The following is a 25,720-nucleotide window of genomic DNA, read 5'->3' as shown; positions in this document are numbered from 1 at the left end:
ACCATTTGAGTGCTGACCACGTTGGTGAGAAGAATTAAGACTCATCTGGGCATAATATTTTGGTTTGTTATCATTTCTGGAAGAAATGTCAGTTCACGGAAGAAGACCATCAATAGTTTACCCATACTCCTTTCATTTCAAATGTTTCTCTCTCACAGACTTATTTTACAAACATTAAGTACACGTGAGTTTCCCGAATGAAAGAGGTGACACGGGACACTGGTTTACGCCCTCTGTGACAAGGTGTTGATGTAACGTCTCCAAGGGCTACGTAGAAAACAATCAAAATGACCGAATATTTTGAGTTAAGGAACAGACTATATCACCTCTGTGACAGGTGTTGATGTCACGTTTCCAAAGGCCACGTAGCAAACAATCAAAACGATAGAATAATTTGAGTTAAAAAGGTGTCTACTTAAAGCAAATTCCGGATGAGAAAGTATACCAGTGACCCACAGACACACGCCCACCTTTAGGCGACACTTACATAACCATGCCTGTACTTTTCCTCACAATCTGGAAACTGAATGTGTGGTTATTGGTTATGATCAAATCGTAGGTTGGGTTATCTCCCTTGGTGTCAGACAGGGTCATGTTGAGAGGAACCGTGAAACGCTGTTCGACTGGATCATTGAACTGAAAGAAGACAACAAGTTACATATATGCCGACAATGCCTTATCTCATGTGTATGAATATACACGGCGCTGAGATGAGAGTGGGTGAGTGGTATACTGTAGACTTTACAGGGTGGGAGTAAGGTGGGATGGGAGTAAGGTGGGATGGCTCTTGAGGCGAAATACTGACATGTTCTGGGGTATTGCTGAAAAGAACTGTTTAAATGTGAAAGGGGGATATCGTTTATCCACCATGTCCGATCACATTGTTGCTTTTACAAACTAAAGTTTAACTTTTCCCAACCCCAAAAGATATTGTACAACGTGCAAGAGTTAACTGTTCTTAACCCTAGATAGTTTTTAAAAAATAATAGTCTATATAAAGAGACCTCTCTTTCTAAAGATAAGCTTTAAATAGAAACACATGACCTACCGTGAATCTAAGGACATCATTTCCTCTCATTTCCACATTGAACGTAATATTCTGGACATCATTACCAAACGGTCCGGCTCCCAGTCTGGTGAGAGGAACCCGGAAACCCAGTGTCGTCTGCTCAACTGGTCCAGAGACCGAATACCCATAATTCTCTTGCCGGAAATAGCATGCTGGGAAAGGAGCATTTGTAGAATTGTCAAAGACACAGTTTCGTTTCTCGCATTCTTCTTTAGTGACGCTGATTTTCCAACTCAAGGCCTCGGGATAGCAATCGATTCGGGTGAAATGATCACTTGTTTCTTGACTGTGGGTAAAGAACAGGCCAACTTTAACAAGTTTGTAGTTTGGTCTGATGGTTTCGAAAACACATAACAAGACTGGAAGAAACCTAAATGTGACATAAAAACGGTATGGAGAATTTAACTTTAAAACCCCGCCCCAGCGACTGTACTGAGATTAACATATTTTTCGAAAGTTCAAAGCACGTCAACATCCGACACTTCTTTTCTTTTACACTTTCTCCCCCATGAGATAGCCTGTCTCGGTCATTGTATGACACATCGCATCGTTTCCCAGATGCGTATATTGGTGGTGATGCTGTTGATCACATGACAGTACTACTGGGTCCAGACTCAGCTATAGACATACCACCGCCAAATACCTGAAATATTGCTGGGTTTGGCGGTCAACAACAACATTACGATTCTATACGCAACTGAAACGTTGCCACTTTGTTTTCTTTACTTGAAGAAAGAAATTAATGACCCTTAAAACATTAGACAGTTAATTTATACTCACGTCCAGGTGATCTGGAACGGTTTATTCACTGGTAGGTGATCCGAGATCCTGAGAATCTGAAACATAGCAGTGTCATGACGCATTAATCGATGAATGTACAAGCCTGTTTGAGGACAACTTTGAGTGACCCATTTGTATCTGCACCAAATGTGAATTAGATGTCAGTATCCCTCAAAGTTGTGTCTGTGAAGCTGAGGTCTCACTTTTAAGGTGTATTACGCCATTACAGTTTGATGGGCAAAGCTGAAGTCGTCCTTACCTCACATCTGTACCAACGTCACTTTTACTTCACTTAACCTAGTATGTATTTATGTCCTTAACATGTATCATCAAATCCTGATTCCTTTATTTTATTACCTTTTTAACTGCATCAAATGTAAAGTTGAGGTCTCTGCTCTCTGATATTAGTCTCACGTGGTTGACGTCGATATTCACACCAAGGACAAAGATGTCGTCTATGTAGAGGTCATTGACCTCCGAGTCCGAATTGTGTTCAATAGTCAGGTCCAGTACGTTCTGTTAACATCAAAGGTCAATATTGATGTCTGGAAGCAGGCAACTGAACCTAGATTGTGAGTTTAGGATGTCCCACTCAGTTAGCAGGTTCCCATTATTCCATATGTCTCTCACACTACATTAAGCGATGCTTTCGTTGACTTTATTGATGTCTGGAAGCAGGTAACACAGCCGAGATTGTGAGTTTAGGAAACACGAAACAATGTTTTGTGTTAAAGCATTGAAGTTACGTTTGTTATGATCTCCGAGGTATATATGACCGACACAGTGTACTAACTGTATTGGTCTTTCACCTCGAATCTGCCTCTCGAAATACAATGTACTGTGCATTTATCTATAGAACCGTATATATGATCATCACTTTGAATACCATACTGTACATGGATCAACAAATGATCATCATGTTCTTTAGTTGTAATATATGAACCAAATGGGAAACATTCACAGCCAATGTGTGCATTCTTATGGGCGCTTAATTCAGAATAGAAGAGGAATGATCGTGTCACTGCACAGTCAACATTTGGTATCACTGATACATGGTTAATGCATATGTCGTACTCAGGTAACAGACTTACAGGAGGCATTATTCGATAATTCTCTTATGCCACATTAAGCAATGATTACGTAGACCATGTTGTCCTACAAAGATTTCGATACGACTGAATTCGTTTCACTGTGACATGAAGTAGAGAAAACAAAACAGGAAGGGAGGTACAACATAAAGATGAGAAATACAAGAAAAGACGGTAAAGAAATAAATGGAATAAAGACTACACAGGACCTGAAACATACATACATACTTTGTGTTGTCCATTTTTTTTTCGTACTTACATTTTCCGCGTTAAAGGTTGAACTGTAATAATTTCCATTCTCATAGGTATCTGCAATAGGAGTGGAACCGGGTTGTCTTAATACAAATCAAGCTGATGTTCAGTGTTTTAGGACAATGATATCTTAGGCAAAGATATAAGAAATATTAGTTACTGTCAACTTGTTGTGTCCAAGAAAAGAAATATCGCAAGTACTTGTATATATGGAGTCATCCACGGCAGCATTAATTTTGTTTCTGAAGAATCTGTTGTATGCCGTACTAAGGTACCGCCTTTTTCGTTTTTTTTTTTCGTAGAATAGAATATGAATATTGGGCACATATGTTGCCGTTGTTTCATGCATATGATTGTGCCCTAGCGTATATCTGACAGGTCGTATGTAGTGTGACCACTGTGTTATACCTGACTGTTTGCGGGTACTCACCGATCGATTCACCGTCATCCCAGAACAACCATCCCTTCGCTGTGTAAACTGGGCTGAGTGCGATCTTCAGAGTTAGCGGATTCTTGCGACTTGGGTGTAGAGAAAGTCACAACACAATTAACACAGACTTCCATACTAAATATATAACGTCTGTGTTGACAAGGTCATTGTCTTAACAAGGCTATATGACTGAAATATGCTAATGTGACAATAATATTTATCTTACTCTTGACTAGTGAGTCGCCTTGACACCACACCGTCAGGAAACGGTTTTTAAAAGAGAGTGGAATTACTTGTTCTTCTCTTCGCTCTTACAATGCACAGATTCTCCATTTTTTCTGGAGATACAGGATTATACTTCGTATAGCATGGCATTAGCATGACCGAATTCTATGAATATGATGGTTACTCCTCGTGTATTGACGGCACTCTATTGTTACGCTAGTTTTTGTATAGAATCTGTACCTGCTTTGTGTATTGTTCCCAGGTTCCTGTGTAATAACGATATAGCCACCACGGATGTGGAGCTGTATCGGAGTGTCCGGCTTGACCGCAATCTCCACGTGCTCCTGTCCAGTACCAGTTGTCTCTTCCAACTGAATCAAACGTGTACTAGTCCTTACCAGCACATGACTATCAGCAGAGAATTATTGGTGTTCCCGAGTGCAACACAAGTAATGGTTTTACAACTTGAACTTACACACGACTGTGTTATCGACTTGCGGGTGTTTGAAGATACTACTAAAGTAATAACTGTGGCACGTCCTCTCTTGAAAGATATAAAATAAGGAAAGTATTTCCGGGTTCCATTTTCAGGTAATTACCGAGTTATGAGAAAACCACTTCCGTGTACTGCTTATAGGTTCTTGCCCAATATTAACATCAACACCACCCCTTTGCTATTTACAGATGAAAACAGAGTAAAACCTTCAGCGTCTTCATTCATCCCATTCTAGATATAAATAACAATAACAGAAACGTCTTCCTTCTGTGGCTAACAGATATTAACCGTGTAATAACTGTAATATTTCCCCTCTAATAACATCATCTATTGGTAGAATAATAGATGAATAATAGTAGATGAATAATATCTTCTTGATGCTTAAGACTCAGTAATCTCCCTCAGACAGATACTGACCGTGTAAAAGTTGTACCATCTTCCCCCTGGGAAGTACATCTTCAGTGCAGTTTGATTCTGTCAAAAAGAAAAGAGAGTATTTTCTTAGCAATGATTACTATTATAAATCGATATCGTTCCGAATAAAAGATTTCTTTTGAAAACCCCAACTTATAAGTCATGACAGATACCTCATTTCTGAACATGGCAGGTGCCTTTAGGGTGGTAGTGCAGGGGTTACATATGCATAGCAGCAGTCATTACATACTAAGAAGGAATAGATTACCTCGTACAATATAGGCGATATAAGTAGCCCACCGCCCCATAGGAACTGTTCAAAGTTGGTGGACACATTCTTTTCATAGGGGAACCTTACAAAGCAAACAAAGCAAACATTAACATAAACGTTTGTTTAAAGTAACCCTAAAACAACAGACAAATCCTATGAAAGTCGGGAAATATATGGACCTATGGAGTAGTTTCAAAGCTCATTTCTGGTTTCCCCTCGTGGTATTGCTGAAATACTGACGAAAAAGCGACGTAAAACCTTTCTCACTCGCCCACTCAGTCGATTCAAGAATATTTTCCACAATACTTTCTTAAAAATGAAAAGCAGAATGTAAAGGAACTTATGATTTCCACACCATAAACATCGACAGTCATATTCTAATACATGACTTTTTTATTGTATATCTGATCTTCAAAGGAGACATTTATTGGTTGCAGCTGTTTAAAATATCAACAACTACGTTTTCAAGGGCCACATTATAAAACGCGACATATCAGTATATACTCAACATCGTTCGATAGTTTCAGATGCACGGATACAACTTACTCCAAAGCCAGCGACCTAATGACCGGCTCCCCGATAGTGTGGGCAAGATGGAACAGGTGATACAGGTAGGGCAACAGGCTGTAGCGTGTTCTCATCGCTTCTCGAGATATACGGGCAACCTCATCTCCTAGTGCACCAGGATCTTGATCCTGAAACAAAGATACAATTACTGACAGAACCTCAACACATGACAAAACAAGTGAACGTAGTCAACAATGTGTAGTGATGAGAACTGTAATAAATGGGCATATAAAAAAGAGCTTAGTTGCTGCAGTAAATGTATGGAATACCATTTTTGAAACGCCATACTCGATTTATCTGCAGGTTCTCTCCAGGTACATTACTATTTATGCAAAGGTTCACCCTAGACTTTTTGATGTATTTACGATTGTTGTATGTATCCATGTGACACCTACGATATAGCCAAGACCATTGTGGTTGCGACTGAATGTATAGAAAGCCCCAAGCTGCATCCAACGACCACACAGCTCTGCCGTAGTGTTGTCAAAGAAGCCACAGATATCAGCTCCGATCTGTAAGTATAGTATTTGTGAATGAACTGAGTGAGAAACGGTGTGTAACTTCAATATATCTGGGACTAGAAGTACGTTCTGTTGCTGTCATAAAGCATTATACTTTATGTGACCGATCAGTTCATTCTCAATGTACAAGTGTATTAGTTGAGCGCTAAGAGTACCATGGAGACTTAGGAGCAAATAAGCGCATTGTCACAACTAATAAAAGACGGTCTCATGCATTGTTTATGAAAACTATAACAATTCATGTAGTTTCTGTTTCAAAAACAGTGTTGCTGAACTCTTATTTTGTATCAAGAAACCCAGTGCCGTTTACTTTATATCTTCTTATAAGAATAACCATCTTGGAACTCGGAATTAAGTATTAGGACACACAAAATTGATTCACTGGGACACACACTCTACAATTCATCGAAGATTACATGGCATTTTAAGTTTTAATACATTTCATGCCACTAAGATCTAGACGGCAATATTTCTATTTATCAGTTTGAAAATAGCCTTTATTTCACTTATTGGAAAGATTTGGCTGTATTTCAATGTAAAGCTTACTTTTATGTGTGTGTATTGAATATATAAACATTTTACTTACGTAGGGTATTCCAAACAAATTAAACTCCAGAATACCTGAAAAATGAATTGGATATTTTAGTATGCATAAATGATAATGTAACCTACATGTTTCCTCTTGAGTCAAATATGTCAACATTGCATTTTTCACACAGAGATGAAAAGAATACTGCACAGTCGTAGATATGAAATTGTTGTAATAACAACTGCGTTAGAAGTTCCACACATACAAGCACGCTCAATTTGTTAAATCATGTTATCGTATCCCAATCGATGCTGGACATATCCGCACGTACTGATTTCAACGATGTTAAATGCTTTGGATTCAGACTAACCCTTGTCAACCCAGGATTTATCTGCCACCCTGCTGTTACATAACGTTATAATATCAGAATCATTAATGGCTGTTGGCTGTCAGGAAAATGTGTTTTGAGGAATATATATATTTTACCGACCTATGATGGATAATCTCATGTCTTCCCAATCGCTCTTGTTATCCCCAAGCCAGTGTCCAGCGTCTTTGCCGCTGCCCGGGAAGGTTGACCGGGAGATGACGATTCCACGCTTTCCTGTAGCTTTCTGTAGAGCCCTGGACATAACATTCACACTGAGCCACGTGGTGTTTTATCGGTTAAATAGGAACGACGTGGCTAAACAAACAGTGAAAGTCTTTGTACACAATTTCGAAAATATGGGTTCAATTTTCCCATATTGGTTCAGTGTCTGAAGTTCCTTCTTCAATGGTTTTAGCTTGAGAGTGTTGCGATACATTGAAGACATCAAGGATAGTGTTATTAAACCAGTCCTTCAGACGGTGATCCTGGTTAGGATTCATCTTAGCAGCTCATGATTGTTTTAAGAGGCGACTAACGGAATCGGTTGGTCAGATTCGCTTGTTTGGGACATGGCATCGTATTCTCATTTGCGACTGTGACAGATACAAGCCTTCTAATTGCTCAAGTTATAAAGTTCCTGGAAGGAATATAGTTATTTCCCCTACCTGAGAGTAGGCTGGGTCTGGCTCCACCCATACAGACTGTGTACATCGTAGTGCCTGTACTGGTCCGACTCTCCTTGTACAGTAGACAGGCACGTGGTCTTGTCAGATAAGCGGGCCTTCTTTCCGCTGCCGTCATGGCCATAGGCAGCACCTGTGTGGAGACAGTTACATGATGTGACGGACAGATGTACACCATCGCTGGCAACATTGCCCGGACACCCGCCCCTCGATTCAACACCGGGTGTTCCCACAGCATTACACTCAAAATCGGTGTCCATAACAATTGCAAAATTGTATGTCATTTTACTACGTTTATATTAAAGGTTTTTACATCTGGGTGTCGGATTTACAGCCTCTGAATAAAATGGTTGCATTTTGGTTGAGAATTTCCAGGAGGCAATACTACGTTATCTGATGCAAGGTGTCATGTGGGTCAGTCAGATCTGCCCCGTGCCACGTGAACGTAGAAGTCGTTCTTAACGTCACCGATATTTTCTCTTTAATAATGAATTTCCATGTGAGCTCCATCACTTTACATATGTTTGACAAATCGTATTTATAAATGATCTCACGTGTTCTGTATGGTGGGTCCTCATATTTGTTTTGGGGACATTTCAAGCTCCAGTAGGGTCTTGCGTCTTCCGGCCAGTTGAAAGGACGCTCTTCGTTCGTCCCAAAGTTGGCCGGTTCGTTCATATCCTGAAAAGTATACAAAGATAGTTCAGTTGAAGCCTATATGACAATAAAGGATTAGGGAAATAATCAACAAGAAGTCTAATATTCAATTTGTTATCAGTTCATTTCGCAGGCCAGTTCAAAGGTCTTTACCATGATGCGTCTGTTTAGTCCTTTTCGGATCTGTGTAAGATAATATATAAGTAACAAACCAGTTAACGAGGAGGGGTACATTCTACCTCAAATACGACAGACCATTTTGTTTCCTGGATAATGAACCATTCAAATTCTTTCACAGCAGCAGTAATACAACCTTGTCGACAATATTTTTGATTATGATGTACGGTTCAAACTATGTTAAGCTAACAGTGTTCGTTTTCAAACACATAAGAACACACACACAGACACACACACTGACACAGACAGAGCGACAGACACACACAGACACAGACACACTGACACAGACACAGCGACAGACAAACACACACACACACACTGACACAGACAGAACGACACACAGACACAGACACACACACACTGACACAGACAGAGCGACAGACACACACACATTGACACAGACAGAGCGACAGACACACACAGAGACACAGAGCGACAGACACACACACACATTGACACAGACAGAGCGACAGACACACACACACAGACACACATACACAGAGACACACATCTACATACACAACATATTCACACGTACGCAGGCAAGTACATTCATACGTGTATGGATGTTTAATGGACTTACAATCCAGAGGCCATCAAAGACGAGTCTTCTACGATGGGTAACAATAAGGTCTGACCAAATTTCTCTTGTGAAATTCTTGAAGAAATCCGGAAACACAACCTTGCCTTTTGGCCATACCTGAAAATGTTACAGCATGTTTGTGTCTAAGCTAACACGGGTACGCTGCATGATGAATAATGTGTCAGTCAGGCAAGTTTCTAACAAATAATAGCTACATTTACAACTTTGTATAGCGAAAACTGAAATTCTTACTCCAAAATATTTCAGAAAACTAGTTACTGATATGAACATTTTCATTGCTATAATGCATTACGGTAATATTGTCAATATCCGTTTCATAATCATAATCCTTATAAATTATATTCTTGTAATCTTTAAACATCATTTATCATCATTATCATCGTCGTCGTCATCATCATCATCATCATCAGCAGCAGCAACAACAACATACATATCCAAGCACGGCGTTAGTTTCATCCTTCATGTCATCCGGGGCTGTGTAATCCGAAGGCCACTTGATGTTAGCCCGGGCTGCCTTCATCCTCTCGTACGGTTCATAGTTGGTCTCGTTGCTGATTAAACAGGGATCCTGTCAAAGGGCGACAGAGAAGCAAAATATACGTATATAGTTGATACCAAACGTGGATCAACCTGCACAGCGCTGAGATCAGTGAACTGAATAATATTAAGGGCATTAAGGGAATGGTTTTACGTCTCTTTAGCACTATCGACATCGTAATGAGGGAATTCTTTCAACGTGGTCGGCACTATTACCCATCTGTGTCTGGATCAACACATCTGGAACATAGCAGGGGTACTTTGGGAGAAACCACATTAACTGATACAGTTCATCCAAATTAAACGCCTATTCTTAAGACACCCCTGGTTTACCATTCAAATGAAACTTTAACTGGTATGATGACACCATATCAAAAGGTTCTTACCGCAATACCTTGCCAGTTCCAAGTAATATTGGAGCTTCATCAAAATGACCAGAATCTAATGGAATGTGGGGGTAAAACATTGGTTCTCAGACAACCAGGGTCCACTTGCACAAAGCGATTTTAGCACTATGACTATCTTAAGCCTATGTTGGAGAATGGGAGTTACAATCATTGTAGCACTAAGATCGCTTTGTGCAAGTGGGCCTAGATCGCCTAGCACACCCATCTGATCAATGTTACGACAAGCCATGATGACTGGCGGGGTATTCTCAGGACAAAAATGGTGCGTTACAGACGTCGTGCTTTGTGTAATTGTAAGTCATGGCGCTACACCACATACCAAGATAATGATAGTTTTCATGCCCTCCTTTCTAAGCTCGTTGAAGTAGTCGTTGAGACCGGGGAAGTTGACGTCGTCGACTGTGAAGTCTTTCTGCTCGTCCATGTGGTCGATGTCGACGTACTGCACGTCCTACAAAACATACTCGACCACATATAGCCACACGTATCCATGCGTGATCACACGCAACCACATGTAACCAAATGTAACCATGTAACCATACTCGACCACATATAGCCACACGTATCCATGTGTGATCAAATGCAACCACATGTAACCAAATGTAACCAATTAACCATGCGTGACCAAATGTAATCACATGTAACCATGCGTGACCAAATGCAGCCATATGTAACCAAATGTAACCATGTAACCATACGCGACCACATGTAACCACGTAACCATACGTGACCAAATGCAGCCATATGTAACCAAATGTAACCATGTAACCATACCCGACCACATGTAACCACGTAACCATGCGTGACCAAATGTAACCAAATGTAACCACACGTAACCAAGCGTGAACAAATGTACCCAAGTGTCATCAAATAATGAAACACGAGGTCACCTGAACGAATGACAAGTCGTTAAATACTGATAATAACTCTTCTGCTTACACACTCAACCATCTTACACCATGTGGGACCACATTTCATTAGCATGAGTATAGGTGATCTATAGTATATGTGATGGAGTAAGTCAAGCTCCTCGCCTTTGTGACTTCTACTTAACTTGCTGATCCAAAGTCTCATTGCATTAATGATGCGCAATAGATGGTTGCAGAACATTGCGACATATATGCGTAGTACTTTTGTATTATCGATTTCGGATATGCTGAAAAAAATATGGCATTCACACATCCCTATGCCTATTACTTGCGTGAGGTAATACCATACCAAGGCCTTTTGGCATTATTTAGCTCTTTACGTAACGGTATCTCATGTCCAGTGCAGAGCTATACAAGATTTTCTGGTATTCACAGGTGATATTAAGTGGCACCTTACATGAGGTATGTCGTAGCGCCTGGTATTCTCCACGGCCCTTCTGAGATTATCGATGTTATTGTACCCATATCGTGACAGCTGGAACCCCAGAGCCCAGTACGGGGGCATGAAGGGGCGTCCGATCACCTGTAAACAGAATAATCTGTTTGGAATATTCCTATTTATCAAATATAAGGTATAGATATACTGAATACCACACAAAATGTAGATGTACCACATCCATTAAGAAGACTGACATAGAGATAAAATGCTTTACGAAATGGGTTTAAGTAACACCAGCTTCCTAGCTTCAAAATATTCTCTGGAACCTTAGTTGGGGTTTGTGCATGGAGATTAAAGAATTCCATATTAAGGAGGGAATGTAGGGGTAGTTTAGTGGTTAAAGATTTACGACGAAGACCTGGGTTCGATACCTGACATGGTTATTATGTATGTAGTGATACTGCTGTAAATTTGGCATTTATCGTGTAAAATCAGACTCACTCGCCATTACTAAGGACGTAACTCAACACACAGGGCCTTAAGGCCATTAACACAATGTCAGCAATTTGCCCACTTTAGCCTTACCTGAGTGTACTGCTGAACAGCGTTGTTGGCCGTACTCCCCATGAATACATAGAAGTCAAGGATACCGCCAGTCGTTCGATATATCAGGCTGGGTTTGTCAGTGAAAGAATAATCTGTGAAGATAAAGCTTCCATATTAATCATAGAATTTGAAGTACATTTTAGAATACCAGGAGCTGTTACATAGGGTAAGCGTCTCAAAGACAGGTACAGACAAATTTTACAATTAGTCCTTATCGGTCATAACTTCAGGAAGAACATTTTATCTCTTGAAAGAGATGCCACGTACTTCTTAACAAAACATTTATTTCTGGGCATCTAGCATATCGTGAGAAAAAACTCGAGTTGAAAGACTCGAGACAAACGTGTTCCACAGTTGACGTACCTTGAGCGTTGCTGTTGAGTAAGAGGACACCATGGGAGTTACCGTCGTCGTCTTCTACGCATATGTAGAAGGGGTGGACGCCGTACAGGTTGGACTGGGGCTAAACGTGGAGAAATCGGATAGTGTACATTTGGATTAGATACGACAAACCATTGGTTATGGATACATAACATGAGTATTATTATCATCTATAGGACAGCTATATGGAGCACACATGCGCCCAAGTTGTACATGATAAAGGGCTGGAGAGTTCCTCTGATCAACGGATGCCTCATCCCCATGGGGATCACGCGATACTTAACAGACCCGGAATACGTATGATACAGTGCAGGGTGAAGGGCAGCACACAACATACAGTCAGACAACACATAAACTACGCGACCAGACCACCACCCCAACCTCAAAAGAATAAAGAACATTATTAATGAAGAACAATAAATAAAAACAATGAAAAACCTAGATACAATAGAATACAAACATTACAAACAATAAAATGCAATAAAAAAAGAAAATATACGTACTCTGAAATAGACAAATCTGTCGGGATTTAAGAAAAAATGAAAACAATATTATGGAAGGCGACTTATGAGTGAAAATTTCACTGACTAAATGGTTCCTTTTGAAGAAACTCACCGTCTGCCAAGGGGGCTGATCACGTGACCACATCGGCCATGTTTTGGTGAGGTCATGTTTGAAGGACTTGTGATGGTTCTCGCCAAGTCCATACACTTTGTCCGAAGGGAGGCGAGTGGCAATCTGTAGAAACTGGTCCGAGAACGTCAGTCCCCCAACCCCTGTGTCCCAGCTGAATAAAAATAGATACAACAGAGATACAGGCAATGATAACAGCAAAGCTCTTGGAAAAAGAAAGTGTCAGGCTGCAGATCTAACGTTGTAGAAGTGTGTGTGTGAATATGGTTTTACGTCGTTATATCAGTATAACGGCGGGGGAAACCAGAAACGGGTTTCACACATTGTACTCATATGGGAGAATGGAACCGGGTCTTCGGTGTGACGAGCGAACGCTTTAACCATTGAAGCCAACTGAACAGGAGATAGATGTTCTTTAAGTGTATATCTGACAGAATCGATTTTTAATAAAGATGATACTCCAAAATTTGACTGCACTGAATGTATTCATTTCTTCTTCAAAAAGCTGTGTCGGTGAGGTAACCTCGTTACCTAAACGTGGAATTTTGCTGGCGTCAACCCCAAACCATGCAATCATCCCAACAATGATAAGCAATCGATGAGATCATTGCCGTTGGTCGAGAGGCAATGCCAAGGTCACCGACTCACATGACTTTGCCTGTTGCCTTCCTGGTGACTTGAAAGGCGAAGGCGTCCTGGTTGGTGAAGACGACGTTGTACTTGGCGTCTGCCGCCTTGGTTGACGGCAGGTTGAGATCCACGGGCACCTTGTAGCGGGAGGAATTCGGGTCATCGATCTGAAAAATACCAAATACACGTACACATAACCCGTAGGCAATGAAATCTTGTCATATCAGACTATAATAATGACTGGGTACGAAATGAATGCCATTGAAATGATGGGCTCCTGTTTCCACTTTGTTTTGATATTTTGATCTTTTGTGTATTTGCTACTGAAAGCCGCAAAAAGTAATGTTCCAGGATTCGCGGTGGTATATTTCGAAGTGTTGTGGCGAATATGTATAGAGAGTATATGATAACAAACATAATAATATTATCCTGGGTAACTGAGGATGGATCGGGACAAATTGACACGGAGTCACCAAGCATTTAGCAATATCCCGGTCATATCACGGCGGGTCTTCGGCGTGACGAGGGAACGCTTTAATACCTAGGCCATCCCACCACCCCTTGTAGCCAAGCAAAGTCTCTGAAACTGACAGCCCGATTTAATCACCGCGGATTTCGAGCATGTAGCGCTATGCGGGATGAAAGGGGGCTGGTCCTGGACGTTTAACATTCAGGAGATCTCAAAAGAACAGGTAATGCAATGGCAATACAGGAAACATGATCCAGCGAACAAGGGAGTCGAACTAATCATAAAAAATTACTGGCACACGTAAGGGACATAACTCTGCTCAGCGAACTGCATTACACAACACGACAGGATGGTCTGTGCTCCTTAAAGATATCCGTACTAATGGTTTCCCCTAAATACCAATATCTATCACTGTAAAAGTCACTTGCTCAGATTGAATACAAAATCTCACATGTCAAGACACCAAATCGCCTCAGAGTACCACACGTGTCAAGACAACGCTCAAACTCATGACAGAAAATAGAGACGCCCCACCATCTTGCAATAATTGGTAGTTAATATTCTGTGTACATGGTGAATATTTTACAATGCATTTTACATTACCGTAGTTTTGATAATTTGATCTTGTGAGAAAACAGGACGCTAATCAAGTGCAGGATGTGCAGCATTCTGAACAGAATTCCATTAAAGTAAGCGCTCATTTTCATGTGTTCGGTTTAAAAACTTGACAAAAAAATAGAGTTGCGTTTCTTTTGTTGTTCAGTATGCTTAAACTGAGACACTGGGGCAAGGATGCCCTGATGTCTTTCGTGAGCAGTTACTTTGGGCAACGACAACATGCGGGGTATGTATATCATCAAGTGTCAAGTGTCAAGATTCATTTCTTCTGTTTACTTTTAATTTGAATTTTTTTATAGTTAATTTCTACCTCATCGAGGAAGCAGCAGTTTGGTCAATACGTATATCTACTGAGGGTGATATTGTGGTATTCCTGTTACATCCATTCACCGTAAATTCAGAAACGGTCTTCCAGGTGTTGTCTACCCAGGAGATACATGTCACCCGCGATAGGCTTCCACCATAAACGAGGCAATGTATGCGCACGTACACATGTCGGGGGAGTTTCAGATCACAGCCCGTCTCCTTTGTGGACACTAGGAATTGTATAAATAATATCACATAGCATGAATGACAACAGGGCCACCGTCTGTTATATCGAGTAAACAACGGGAGGATTCTTTTGCCGATTTGGATCACATGCATACAACCCGTGAAGATCCAGGTTAGAACTGGTCTCCAGCGACCCATGCTTGTCGTTAAGGACGACTAACGGGACTAGATGGCTAGATTCGCTGACTTGGTATACACATATCATCATATTCAAATTCCATAGATCGCTTGTACATATCTGAATCATGTCCCAAGTTAACACGGTTGCCCTAGTGAGGCATTGTATACTGGATCATGCCCCAGGCTAACACGGTTGCCCTATAGTGAGGCAGACTATACTGGATCATGTCCTAGGCTAAGACGGTTGCCCTATAGTGAGACAGAGTATACTAGACCATGTCCAAGGCTAACACAGTTGCCCTCGTGAGACAGAGCATACTGGATCATGTCCTAGGCTAACACGGTTGCCCTATAGTGAGACAGAGCATACTGGATCATGTCCTAGGCTAAGACGGTTGCCCTATAGTGAGACAGAGTATACTGGATCATGTCCCAGGCTAAGACGGTTGCCCTATAGTGAGACAGAGTATACTGGTTCCGGAAACTGTTTTATCCCCTAGATGTCCCGTGACGGGCGGGGTATAAACCGGTACTGTCTTTTAAGCTGGTATCGTATAACTCGACTTTCAGATCGAGTTGCGCAAGAGCGTGCTTTACAGACAGGCGTTTTATCAACAACATGATGAACGAAATCCGAATTTACAAACAAAACAACCCCAAAAAACAGCTGCCATCATAACATTACTTCAGCTTGATTCTCTTTGACGCTGTGCGTTTCGTACGTGAGTGATAGTTATCCTAGTTGTGGGGTAACCTGGGAGTTACTGACCACTCGCTCGTCACGCCGAAGACCCGGGCTCGATTCCCCTCACAGGTACAATGTATCAAGTCCGTTGCTGGTGTCCACAGCCCTGACATTACTGGAGTATTGCTGAAAGCGGCGTAAAACTAAAATCACTCACTCACCCTGGAGTGAAGATGACGATGATTGTCGGATCCGAACCTGTCATAACGTACATTTTCACGTTCCCTACATATTTGCTATTAAGCAATTTTATCTTATACAAAACACCATCATCTATGAGTTGGTTTGGCTTATGGACGCCATTCAGTATTCCAGGATGTAACGGCAGCAACGTACAACTGACTTTGTGAGGCGTTTCAGGTTCATAGCTTTGGAGGTACAGGAGATGAGTACGGGTATCACTTTAGAAACATTTTGGATCCGCGCTGCCATCATAGAGTCCTGGTACGCTAAAGGGGAGTAACTCTGCATAAAGAATTGCGGCTCCTCACGACTTGGCCAGTTATGACCAATCAATGATGAAGACACTATATTGCGTTTCTTAAATACGTATTCAGCAGTAAATATAAACTGTGGTTCAGCTTAATAGGTTGTTATGGTGTGACGTTTCTTCAGATGACAGGAAAAAACTATGGTATACTAGTTTCTTGACGATGTTGCGGGGTAGGGCGGTCCAGACTCAAAACGATCCTGCGTTACTAAGGACAAACTATCACGCGTGGACAGACTGTTACTTTCACCATTAATCATCTGACCCTAAAATATATGGGCCAACCTCATCCTGGTACGTAGGTTCAAGTACGGGTATATATGCACGTCGTTACAGTTGCGAAATAATCTTGAAAGCGATGTTGCACCTCTACTATCTCAACACGAGACTCGCTTTAACATGCGTCATTGCAGGAGGCACTGAGGCTAATAAATCTTGAAATTGCAACACGCCTGTCTGATTATTTGATTAATCACCTTGAAGAAAACAATGCCGTTTTTACGGAGTATTTGAAAAGACTGACTAAGATCTTTGCTGGATTGAGGGCAGTTTTACGCCGCTTTTAGCAATATTTCTGCGGTGGGGGACACCTGCATGGATTTCACACATTGAACCTATGTGAGGAATCGAACCTCGGTCTTCTGCTACAACCATTAGGCTACCCCTCGCCAAATTAGGTGGGAGATCTCCTTTATACTCGGGTCTGCTGCATCATTTAGACTCTAATCGCTTATATCTCTATTCGCTTACGTCTCCAATCGCCTACAAAAACAAAGCTGACTATGTTCAGATACAAAACGCACCTCTACTGTATAATGAAACCAGCTGACCAGGGCTATAGCGATCGTGACTGACTGTTGTCATAAGAATATTTAGTGGAGTAGGAAGATAAGTATATCCAATATAAATTTCATTATTTATTTAGATGTGAAACATTAGCGAATGAACGTTCTTCTTTTAGTAGTGAATGTGCATAATGGTGATCCTCTAATTCCAGTCTTGTGTAAATAAGCATTAGTTGTTAAAGCATTGTAAGTAATCTTTTACTGGAAATACTTCAAACTTACACTCTGTGTACATCTACTGGACATTTTACACACACACACACACACATATATATACATACATCCCAATCATTCTGTGGAAATCGTCTTTCAAATGTTTCTTCCCATTAGGACATAAACCTCTTTTAATATCCGTAAGTAAAGTCATTTTATACCTCTGCATATCTCTCTTTCTTTTTTAAAATTGAAGAGTCCTGTTTCAGATCATAGGGGTGAGATCTGTTTGTCATTGTGTAATCTGAGGTCAAAAGACCATGAAGTATGTAGGCGAATAGAAATGTAGGCCAATAGAAAACAACCCATGGATTCCCATACAATGCTGTATTTTGAATGTTTAATGTCGACCACTTGTGTCAAGCCTATGCGAGTTAGTCATACATCAGGATGGTTCAAGGTGCGAGAAGAGGATGGGCGGTCTGGCGAAATGTCGCAGGCATCAAATACTCAGACTGTTTGCTTTTAACGCCGCACTCAGCAATATTCCAGCTATATGAGGTCGGGTGGTAAATCCGATCAGATAATCCACCTATTAATCTCATGAACATCGATGTACACAATGCGGACACCATGACGTGCATCAACCAAGTCAGAGCGCCTGACCACCTGATCCTGTTAGTCGTACTGTTCAACAAACATGGGTTGAAGATCAGTTTGAACCTGGAGCTCTGTGGGTCTGACATATTGCCAGAAGCCTTTAGCCTTGTATCGATAAGCTATAAAATGTTATATTGACGAAATTACGAAACTACTAAACAGCCATTACGAAAGCTGTCCAAATGTACTTCAACCACAATATATTATTCTGCAATCTCCACAAGTAACATCGTAATAAGGTTGTCTAAGTGCACTAGGCGCTGTGCAAAACATTGTGAGTTTAGTTTGTGAGTTTGATGATATTCCAGCAATATCACGGCGAAGGACACCAGACATAGTCTTCAAGCGTGGTACCCATGTGGGGAATCGAACCCGTATCGTCAACGCGATGAGCGAATGCTTTAACCACTAGGTTACCCCACCGCCCCAGTTATTACTTGTACCTTCATTTAAAGTCACAATGATGTCGAATAGAATGTGTCTGAAACTAACAATCTGAAACTAAACATACACATCCATACCTTCATCGGATGTTAGCAACTTCCCATGGTGCTCAACTGTGGCCATGATAGTCCTGGACCAATATTCTCATAACACGTTGCTACTACTGAAATAGTTTCTTTTTTCTAAAGTCAAGCATCTTCAAGATCTACACAGTGATATGATTTTAAAAATATTTACACCAATTCAGCTTCTAATTAAATGTTATCAGCAAATTCCAACAACGTTCGTCTTTGTTCACAAACAAAAACTGCTTTTGGGAAGCAGACGACAGTGACGTCACATCGTCAGTGGAGTTCGTGGCACGCGTATTCATCTTCTCTCGGCCTTTCCGTAACCGTCATTCGGTTTGCTCCGAGGCGTTACGAATGAAAAAGCATTCTCTTAATGCCTTTATTTTTTTTATTTTTTAACTAACGTTATGTTCAGGTGATGATGCCTATGACATTTTGTCATAATAAACAGACTGCTGATTTTTACGAGTAAGCCTGTAATTTTGTATTTTAAAAGCCATTTACACATTTTAACGCCAAAGTCGTCTATCCAGAGCCAGTTTAATTTCGCAAATGCGTAAACATTTTCTTGAGTAAATAATATATTCTAAGTGGAAAAAAACCCCAACTACATGTTGATCACTGGATTGTCTGGTTCATATTCCTTTATTCACAGAACGCCGCCGTGTAACTCGAATACTGCTGAGTGCGGAGTTTAAAGAGCATACAAGCAAACGAAAAAAGAAACAAAGAAAAAAAACAAAAAGTATTCTTGAAGAATTGAACAAGTATGGATCTTCTGGTTCTACTCTGCCTTTTACGGTAGAACATAGCACTCAGAGTCGGCACCACTCGGCCCTTTTCGTAACCTGCGATTTTCAGGTTACGAATTGCCCTCTTTACGCAAGGGTTGGATTATATGTGACAAAATGTAACCTGTTATTCAACTGAATCCAAAAGCAGATCAAAAGTGTTATTTCAAAACACTATTGACTTCCTCCCTGAACGTGACTGTGAGTACCTTGGTGAAAATACCTTTATACCTCGTTGAAAGATCAAAGTCGAACATAATGTGACAGCGCTGCCTGTGATTTGGGGTCCCAGCAAGACTGCGGTACTCTGAGCTGTTTGTTGTAAATAACAGTCTGGCTGAAATCGACCCGTCGCAACTATTTGTATGATGAGCTGTGTAACATATTTGTCTGCTTTGAAAACCCTCTTCTTTTCAGCGGCTTCTATTTGGAGAAACGCCACTCTATTCAGTATCAACCAGCGCTTCTTCACCATGAACATCTCGTGCAATCGTCAGCACGATGTAGCAAGTCGGTTGCAGACTGCATACTTTCCATGCGTCACGCATTCATGACAGCGAGGCGCGCGTGCAATAATGCACATGATACATATATCACTTGCTTCTCATTTAGGAGACGCTGCGTTCTCATAGCTAAGCATGGATTCTCCAATATCCTGTTAAATACGATTAACGATTTTGTTTACGTTGGCGAAGGCAAGGGAGGGGTTCAGGGGTTCGAACACCCAGAACAGCCCGTGTTAAGTGTGGCGGTATGTAAATGTGCAAGCATGCCTAAAGCAGGGGTACAGATAGTTCATTGGTGTGTCAGGCACATGTGGGAGGTACCCTCCTCAACCCAGTCATGTATAAAATGATCTGGCACAGAGTCAACGAGGAGCTAAAGCGCACACCTGGGCGTGTTTGTTTGTTGTTTAATGCCGCACTCAGCAATATAACAGCGGTTGACAAGTGTGACAGAAACCGAGGTTAACCTTCATAGCCGTCGCTGTCATCTTGAAAATGGAAGTACATTGAAATTTGAGTGTGTTTTTAACGTCCCTCAAGATGTCGCTCTTTGTGAATCCCCTGAGCACCGTATGACATTGACATGTAATAAAACTAAAAGGGATGACACGTAGGATCATAAGGTTTCATGTGCAGCATTTTAGAGATTGGTTTTCTTTAGGACATTCATTTTATTTCTTCAATTTTAACCTTTAATGTTTTTGTATTTTCTGGAGCATCGATTTTTCTGACCCCGTGCCCGCAACGATAAATTGTATGCAATGTTATCCGAAGGAAGCAAGTGTTCGGCGACACAGTGAACCCACAGTCCTAGCTAGTATGGTGACCTGGAATGCATGGGTCGCTTGTGGATGTTGCCCTGGCATAGTTAACTGTCCACGAGAGTTGGGAGCAAAACTTTAAATATTAAGTCGCGACTGCTTTCTTTCAGACATATTATGAATGAAATTCTTTTAGCACACTTTAGCAATATTCCAGTTATATTAAACCGGGGGACGGCAAAAATTGGTGTAACATATTGTACCCTTTTGGGGACTCGAACTCGGGTTTCTGCCAGGCGAGCGAACCCTTTCACCACTGCACCCGTAGTCATACCGTGACTAGACATGTAGTTAAAGCACAACGGCACTTAATCAGCTTTTTCATATCCAATTCTTACATCGGATATATTTCATAACTTGTCACAAATGATGATAATGTACCGGTATAATCACATATACATTCAACACCAATTTGCTACTTACCGTAAACCTGAGAATATCGTCATCTCTCATTTGTACTTCAAATACAACCGAATTAATGTCACCCCCGAAAGGGGCTTTCCCGTTCTGTTTCAGAAACACCTTGAACCCTAAGGGAGTGTTCTCTGTGCCCGTCACAGAATACCCGTACCCACTCATCGGGAAGTAGCATTCGGGTCCCACCTGGCCCGACCCGGCGAAAATACAGTTTCTAGCCTCACAGCTCTCCTTCGTAACCTGCTCAAGGCCACTTTCCGCCTCAGGGTAACAGTCTAGTCGCTGGGCCTCGGGATTTGTTGGGGGCCCCAATGTCACAACCTCATCCTCTGGGTCCGATGGACGGGTGAGATAGTAAGCCGTGGGGGCTATAATTGCAACAGCTACCACTATTACAGATAGGATGATGACAATACGCTTTTTGCTGAGGTTTGCCATGGTTTCTTAAAGGATGATGTTTTTGTGAAGTCACTTTCAATCAAGAGGAATACACGTTCACAATAAATCCGATTCTGTCACATGTTTGCTACCATGTCCGAACAACGCTGACCATCTCTCGGTGTCCTGAGGTAGAGGGGTGTCTAACCGATTTATCACACGAAGTGTCCCAGCGGTGAAGCGACGCCCCCAGCAGGTGCTACAGTGTAGTACTTTATCGGTCGGCCCGTGTGGTGCTCTGACGGGTGCTCCGGCGTTGTGGTCTTGCGGGTGTTCCAGAGATGTGCCTTGCTCTTGTGAGTGCCTTCCGGGGTGCTCAAGCGTAGTGCCCTCGTCGGTGCAAGCTGTCTCTGTTGAAACAAGGTCGCCCCAAAAAGTCGAACTTTGTTCACGGATTTATCTCCTTAAGAGAACTTATGTATTTTTTGTAATCATTTTTTGCACAAAGGTAACACTTAAAGGTCGTTGAGGTGAAAATACAGAACAGGTATTGGCCCCGTTGAAACCAGACACTTGGTTGAATTGAAGGACAGAAGCGTTGGCTCAGCTGACTCCTGTAGACTGGGTAAACGGATATAAGACAAATATTTATGTGTCCCCTCACATTACGGTCGTTGTTTGCCTTGTGATAAATATTACAAGAAACGAAACAGTGTGTACGCTGCTCTAGACCCACTGTATATCTCCATGTCGCTTCACCTTGACATATTTTTGACACATGGTAACGGAGCGGTGTACTCTCTGTACTCGTATTGGGGGCTGTCGTAAGGCTTCCCAGAATAACCACGCATTAGACAGTAGTGGCGGATGTTTGTAGAAGCATCATAAACAGGATCTGTCGCGTGTCCGTCTCAGTTGATGTTAACACACCTAAACATCTGTCGTAAACTGCCAGACAATAGCATCGTGAAGAATCAAAGTTGTAATAGACGCCGTAAGTGATGGTTGGAAGGGTCAGTGTCAGGGTCAGGGACAGATGATTCTGGGGCAACGTAGTAGTTTAGTAGTTAATGCGTTCGCTCATCACGCCGAAGTGGGTGAGTGAGTTTAGTTTAGGCCACTTTTAGCAATGTTACAGCAATACCACGGCGGAGGACACCAGGCAGGGCCTTCATACATTCTGCCAATATGGGGAATCGAACCCGGGTTTTTGGATTGACGAGCGAACGCGTTAACCACTTGGCTATTCCACCGCACCTCGTCACGGCGAAGACCTGGGTTCGATTCCCCACATGGCTAGACTGTGCAAATAGCTGGTGTTACAGCCGCGATATTGCTAGATCTTTTAAAGCCGTGTAAACTGAACTCACTCACTCAGCAGACTAACTCGCTCCTTGGTTCAGTCCCTGGTTCATCGGGTCGAAGCTCATTCATTTACAAACCGTCGTCATATATACTAAAAGCAAAAGAAACGTAACTGTTTTCGGTCCAGTTTTAAAATAGAAGACAAAAATAAACGCTTACTTTTATGAGATATAATTTCTTTCGAAACCTACGTTTCTTTCGCTGTTTAGTGTAGCTGGAGTATAGTTGGAGTACCATTTTGAAAAGCAAAGCTATCCTAAGAATAAAACAATCAACATGTATTTTCATCTTTACTCGTTGCATGTCTTAACAAGACGCTTTGGCGATGGCACAACGAACAGAAAAATAAATTTGATGCCACAAATTTAAGTTTGGAGGAAACTATCCTCACACACAGAGTGATCCGGGCGTGCGTGCGTGCGCGCGCGCACACACACACACACGATGGGTGTTGTGTTGACGAACTCTCTATGAGTGAGTTAGTTTAGTTTTACGCCGCACTCAGCAATATTCCAGCTATGCAATCGTGTCTGGACCAGACAATACAGTGATCAACAGCATGAGCATCGATCTGTGCAATTGGGAACCGATGACATGTGTCAACCAAGTCAGACAGCCTGACCACCCGATCACCTCTTACGACAAGCAGAGTCGCCTTTTGTGGCAAGCATGGGTTGCTGAGACCTATTCTACCCTGGATCTTCATGAGTATCAACATCAGCATTGATCAACGCAATCGGGTACAATGACATTTGCAGAGTCGCCCTTTACGACAAGCATGGGTTGCTGAAGATGTATACGAACCCGGATTGTCACGGGTAACTAATACATGTACAGTTCATGTGACGTATATGTGGCCTTTAACGCCAGCGTAACATGGCCACGTCTACAAGTCATCTTTGTGGTAAGCAAGTTCAATATCCTTTTATTGTTATTACGCCTAAGTATAATTCACATTAAAGATTAACTAAAAGGTCACGTATTGTGAACAGAATACATACACTCCGACAGGGATCGCGGGAGTGCCTGCATGTCGACGCAGGTCATGTTGCCATTCGTGTACTGACAAACCTGTAGCTACGTGTGGCATAGCGATGCAGTTGTAACCGATCAGGTTTGCCAGCATTGTAGTGATTTACACACCTTGCATGGCTGTGGGGCTTGTTCTGTGTTTCCGTGTTCAGAAAGACGGTGCGTGACGATTCACATGAATGCATTTCTGGCGAATAAAGCCTACTGTATTTTAAACGTGCTTGCCATCTCAAACCTTAAACAGCCAGCGGGTTCAAGGGAGCATAATAATAAAGTAATGATAAAGTTAAATGATTTCAATTAATGATTGTGTAACCTATGTGAAATCTTAAAATTTAGACCATATAGTAATTGACTTTAAATATATCCATGATGTTGATCCAGTAGCTTTGATTCGGAAACAAGGTGTTTGAGTGAGTGAGGTTAGTTTTATCCTGCACTCAGCAATACTCCAGCTATATAGCTGAGGCATGAAAATAAGGACTACTGGACTTGACAATCCAGTGATCAACAGCAGAGGCACTAATCAACGGAACTGGGATACGGTCACGTCTCAACCAAGTCAGCGAGACTGACCCTCCGATCACCTTATTCGCCTCTTACGACACGTAGGTTTTCCTGAAGAATATTTCTAATCTGGGTCTCCACATATAAAGCTCCTTTATGACTTGTTTGTTGTTTAATGCCGCACTAAAAGACGCCCTAAAAGTATAACGGCGGTCTGTCAAAAGGCAAGTCTGGACCAGACACACCAGTGATGAACATTTTGAGCATCGGTCTTCGCAGTTGGAATTCGATGGCATGACATTTTATGAGTGTGCGGGGTTACGAGTATTAACACACCGCGGCATCCAAATCCACAGGGGAAATAGATAATGAACACATTTCTTGTTTATCTTGGATAGAAAATTCCGAAAAACAAAGATGGGAAACACTGACAAAGATGTGGCAAATATATTCTGATTACCGTTGTAGTCAACTAAAGTCACAATATCACAGCGGTCAACATGCAGTCTTTACCACACAATTCAGTTGTTGTTCATAAGAGCACAATCCAGCGCCATCGGCACCACGCAAGTTCAGTTTGGTCCATTCTTGCAACATAACCCTATGTTGACCCTCTCTGGGAGGAGTCACCATGTGAAGACACATCCCAGAGCTTGTACTGACGCTAATCTGTTGTTTCTCTGACATCCACTGAGTCTGTATTGATTTGTTTTGAAACCGATCAACTTAAATGAGAAAGGCAACCCGTGAATATCCGTGTTAGAATAGGTTGCTTGTCGTAGAGGCGACTAACGAGGTCAGAGGGTTCAGGCTCTCGCAGTTGGTTGACACACGTCATCATGTCCCATTTGCGTAGATCGATGTTCATGCTGTTGATCACTGGGTTGTATGGTTCCGATTTAGATTAATGTCAAATTATCTCCACACGCCGCCATAGACCTGAGTGCAGCAAAAAACCTCACTCACTATTGAAAAAATACTCCGAATAGTACTATTCCTTTTCACGTAAACAATTATATTATAAGGTACCTTCAATATATAAATACTGTGTGTAATAACACCTCTTCAAAGGTTCTCAAATAAGAACAAAACACAATGCAG

At 41.6% G+C, this 25,720-nt stretch overlaps 1 protein-coding gene across 1 annotated transcript in view; it reads right to left on the bottom strand.

Annotated features, from left to right (window-relative positions):
- Positions 1 to 21,809, bottom strand: part of LOC137291447 (maltase-glucoamylase-like) — a 73,213-nt gene extending 51,404 nt beyond the window's left edge. The window contains exons 1-24 of the mRNA XM_067822795.1: positions 21,344 to 21,809; positions 13,654 to 13,802; positions 12,988 to 13,159; positions 12,355 to 12,454; positions 11,971 to 12,083; positions 11,404 to 11,529; positions 10,397 to 10,528; positions 9,564 to 9,701; positions 9,113 to 9,229; positions 8,250 to 8,376; positions 7,678 to 7,828; positions 7,133 to 7,266; positions 6,700 to 6,734; positions 5,988 to 6,104; positions 5,572 to 5,720; positions 5,023 to 5,107; positions 4,758 to 4,814; positions 4,085 to 4,215; positions 3,620 to 3,708; positions 3,197 to 3,246; positions 2,207 to 2,365; positions 1,850 to 1,905; positions 1,049 to 1,355; positions 488 to 636 (exon numbers count right to left, since the gene is read on the bottom strand). Coding sequence (XP_067678896.1) covers positions 488 to 636; positions 1,049 to 1,355; positions 1,850 to 1,905; positions 2,207 to 2,365; positions 3,197 to 3,246; positions 3,620 to 3,708; positions 4,085 to 4,215; positions 4,758 to 4,814; positions 5,023 to 5,107; positions 5,572 to 5,720; positions 5,988 to 6,104; positions 6,700 to 6,734; positions 7,133 to 7,266; positions 7,678 to 7,828; positions 8,250 to 8,376; positions 9,113 to 9,229; positions 9,564 to 9,701; positions 10,397 to 10,528; positions 11,404 to 11,529; positions 11,971 to 12,083; positions 12,355 to 12,454; positions 12,988 to 13,159; positions 13,654 to 13,802; positions 21,344 to 21,775 — 3,275 coding nt within the window. The 5' untranslated portion in view covers positions 21,776 to 21,809. The remainder of the gene's footprint in view (positions 1 to 487; positions 637 to 1,048; positions 1,356 to 1,849; positions 1,906 to 2,206; positions 2,366 to 3,196; positions 3,247 to 3,619; positions 3,709 to 4,084; positions 4,216 to 4,757; positions 4,815 to 5,022; positions 5,108 to 5,571; positions 5,721 to 5,987; positions 6,105 to 6,699; positions 6,735 to 7,132; positions 7,267 to 7,677; positions 7,829 to 8,249; positions 8,377 to 9,112; positions 9,230 to 9,563; positions 9,702 to 10,396; positions 10,529 to 11,403; positions 11,530 to 11,970; positions 12,084 to 12,354; positions 12,455 to 12,987; positions 13,160 to 13,653; positions 13,803 to 21,343) is intronic.
- Positions 21,810 to 25,720: the final 3,911 nt, after the last annotated feature.

The sequence above is a fragment of the Haliotis asinina genome, chromosome 7 (assembly GCF_037392515.1).
Source record: "Haliotis asinina isolate JCU_RB_2024 chromosome 7, JCU_Hal_asi_v2, whole genome shotgun sequence".
Taxonomy (NCBI): domain Eukaryota; kingdom Metazoa; phylum Mollusca; class Gastropoda; order Lepetellida; family Haliotidae; genus Haliotis; species Haliotis asinina.
The sequence above is the reverse complement of the archived record's forward strand: the minus strand, read 5'-3'. Positions and strand labels throughout refer to the sequence as shown.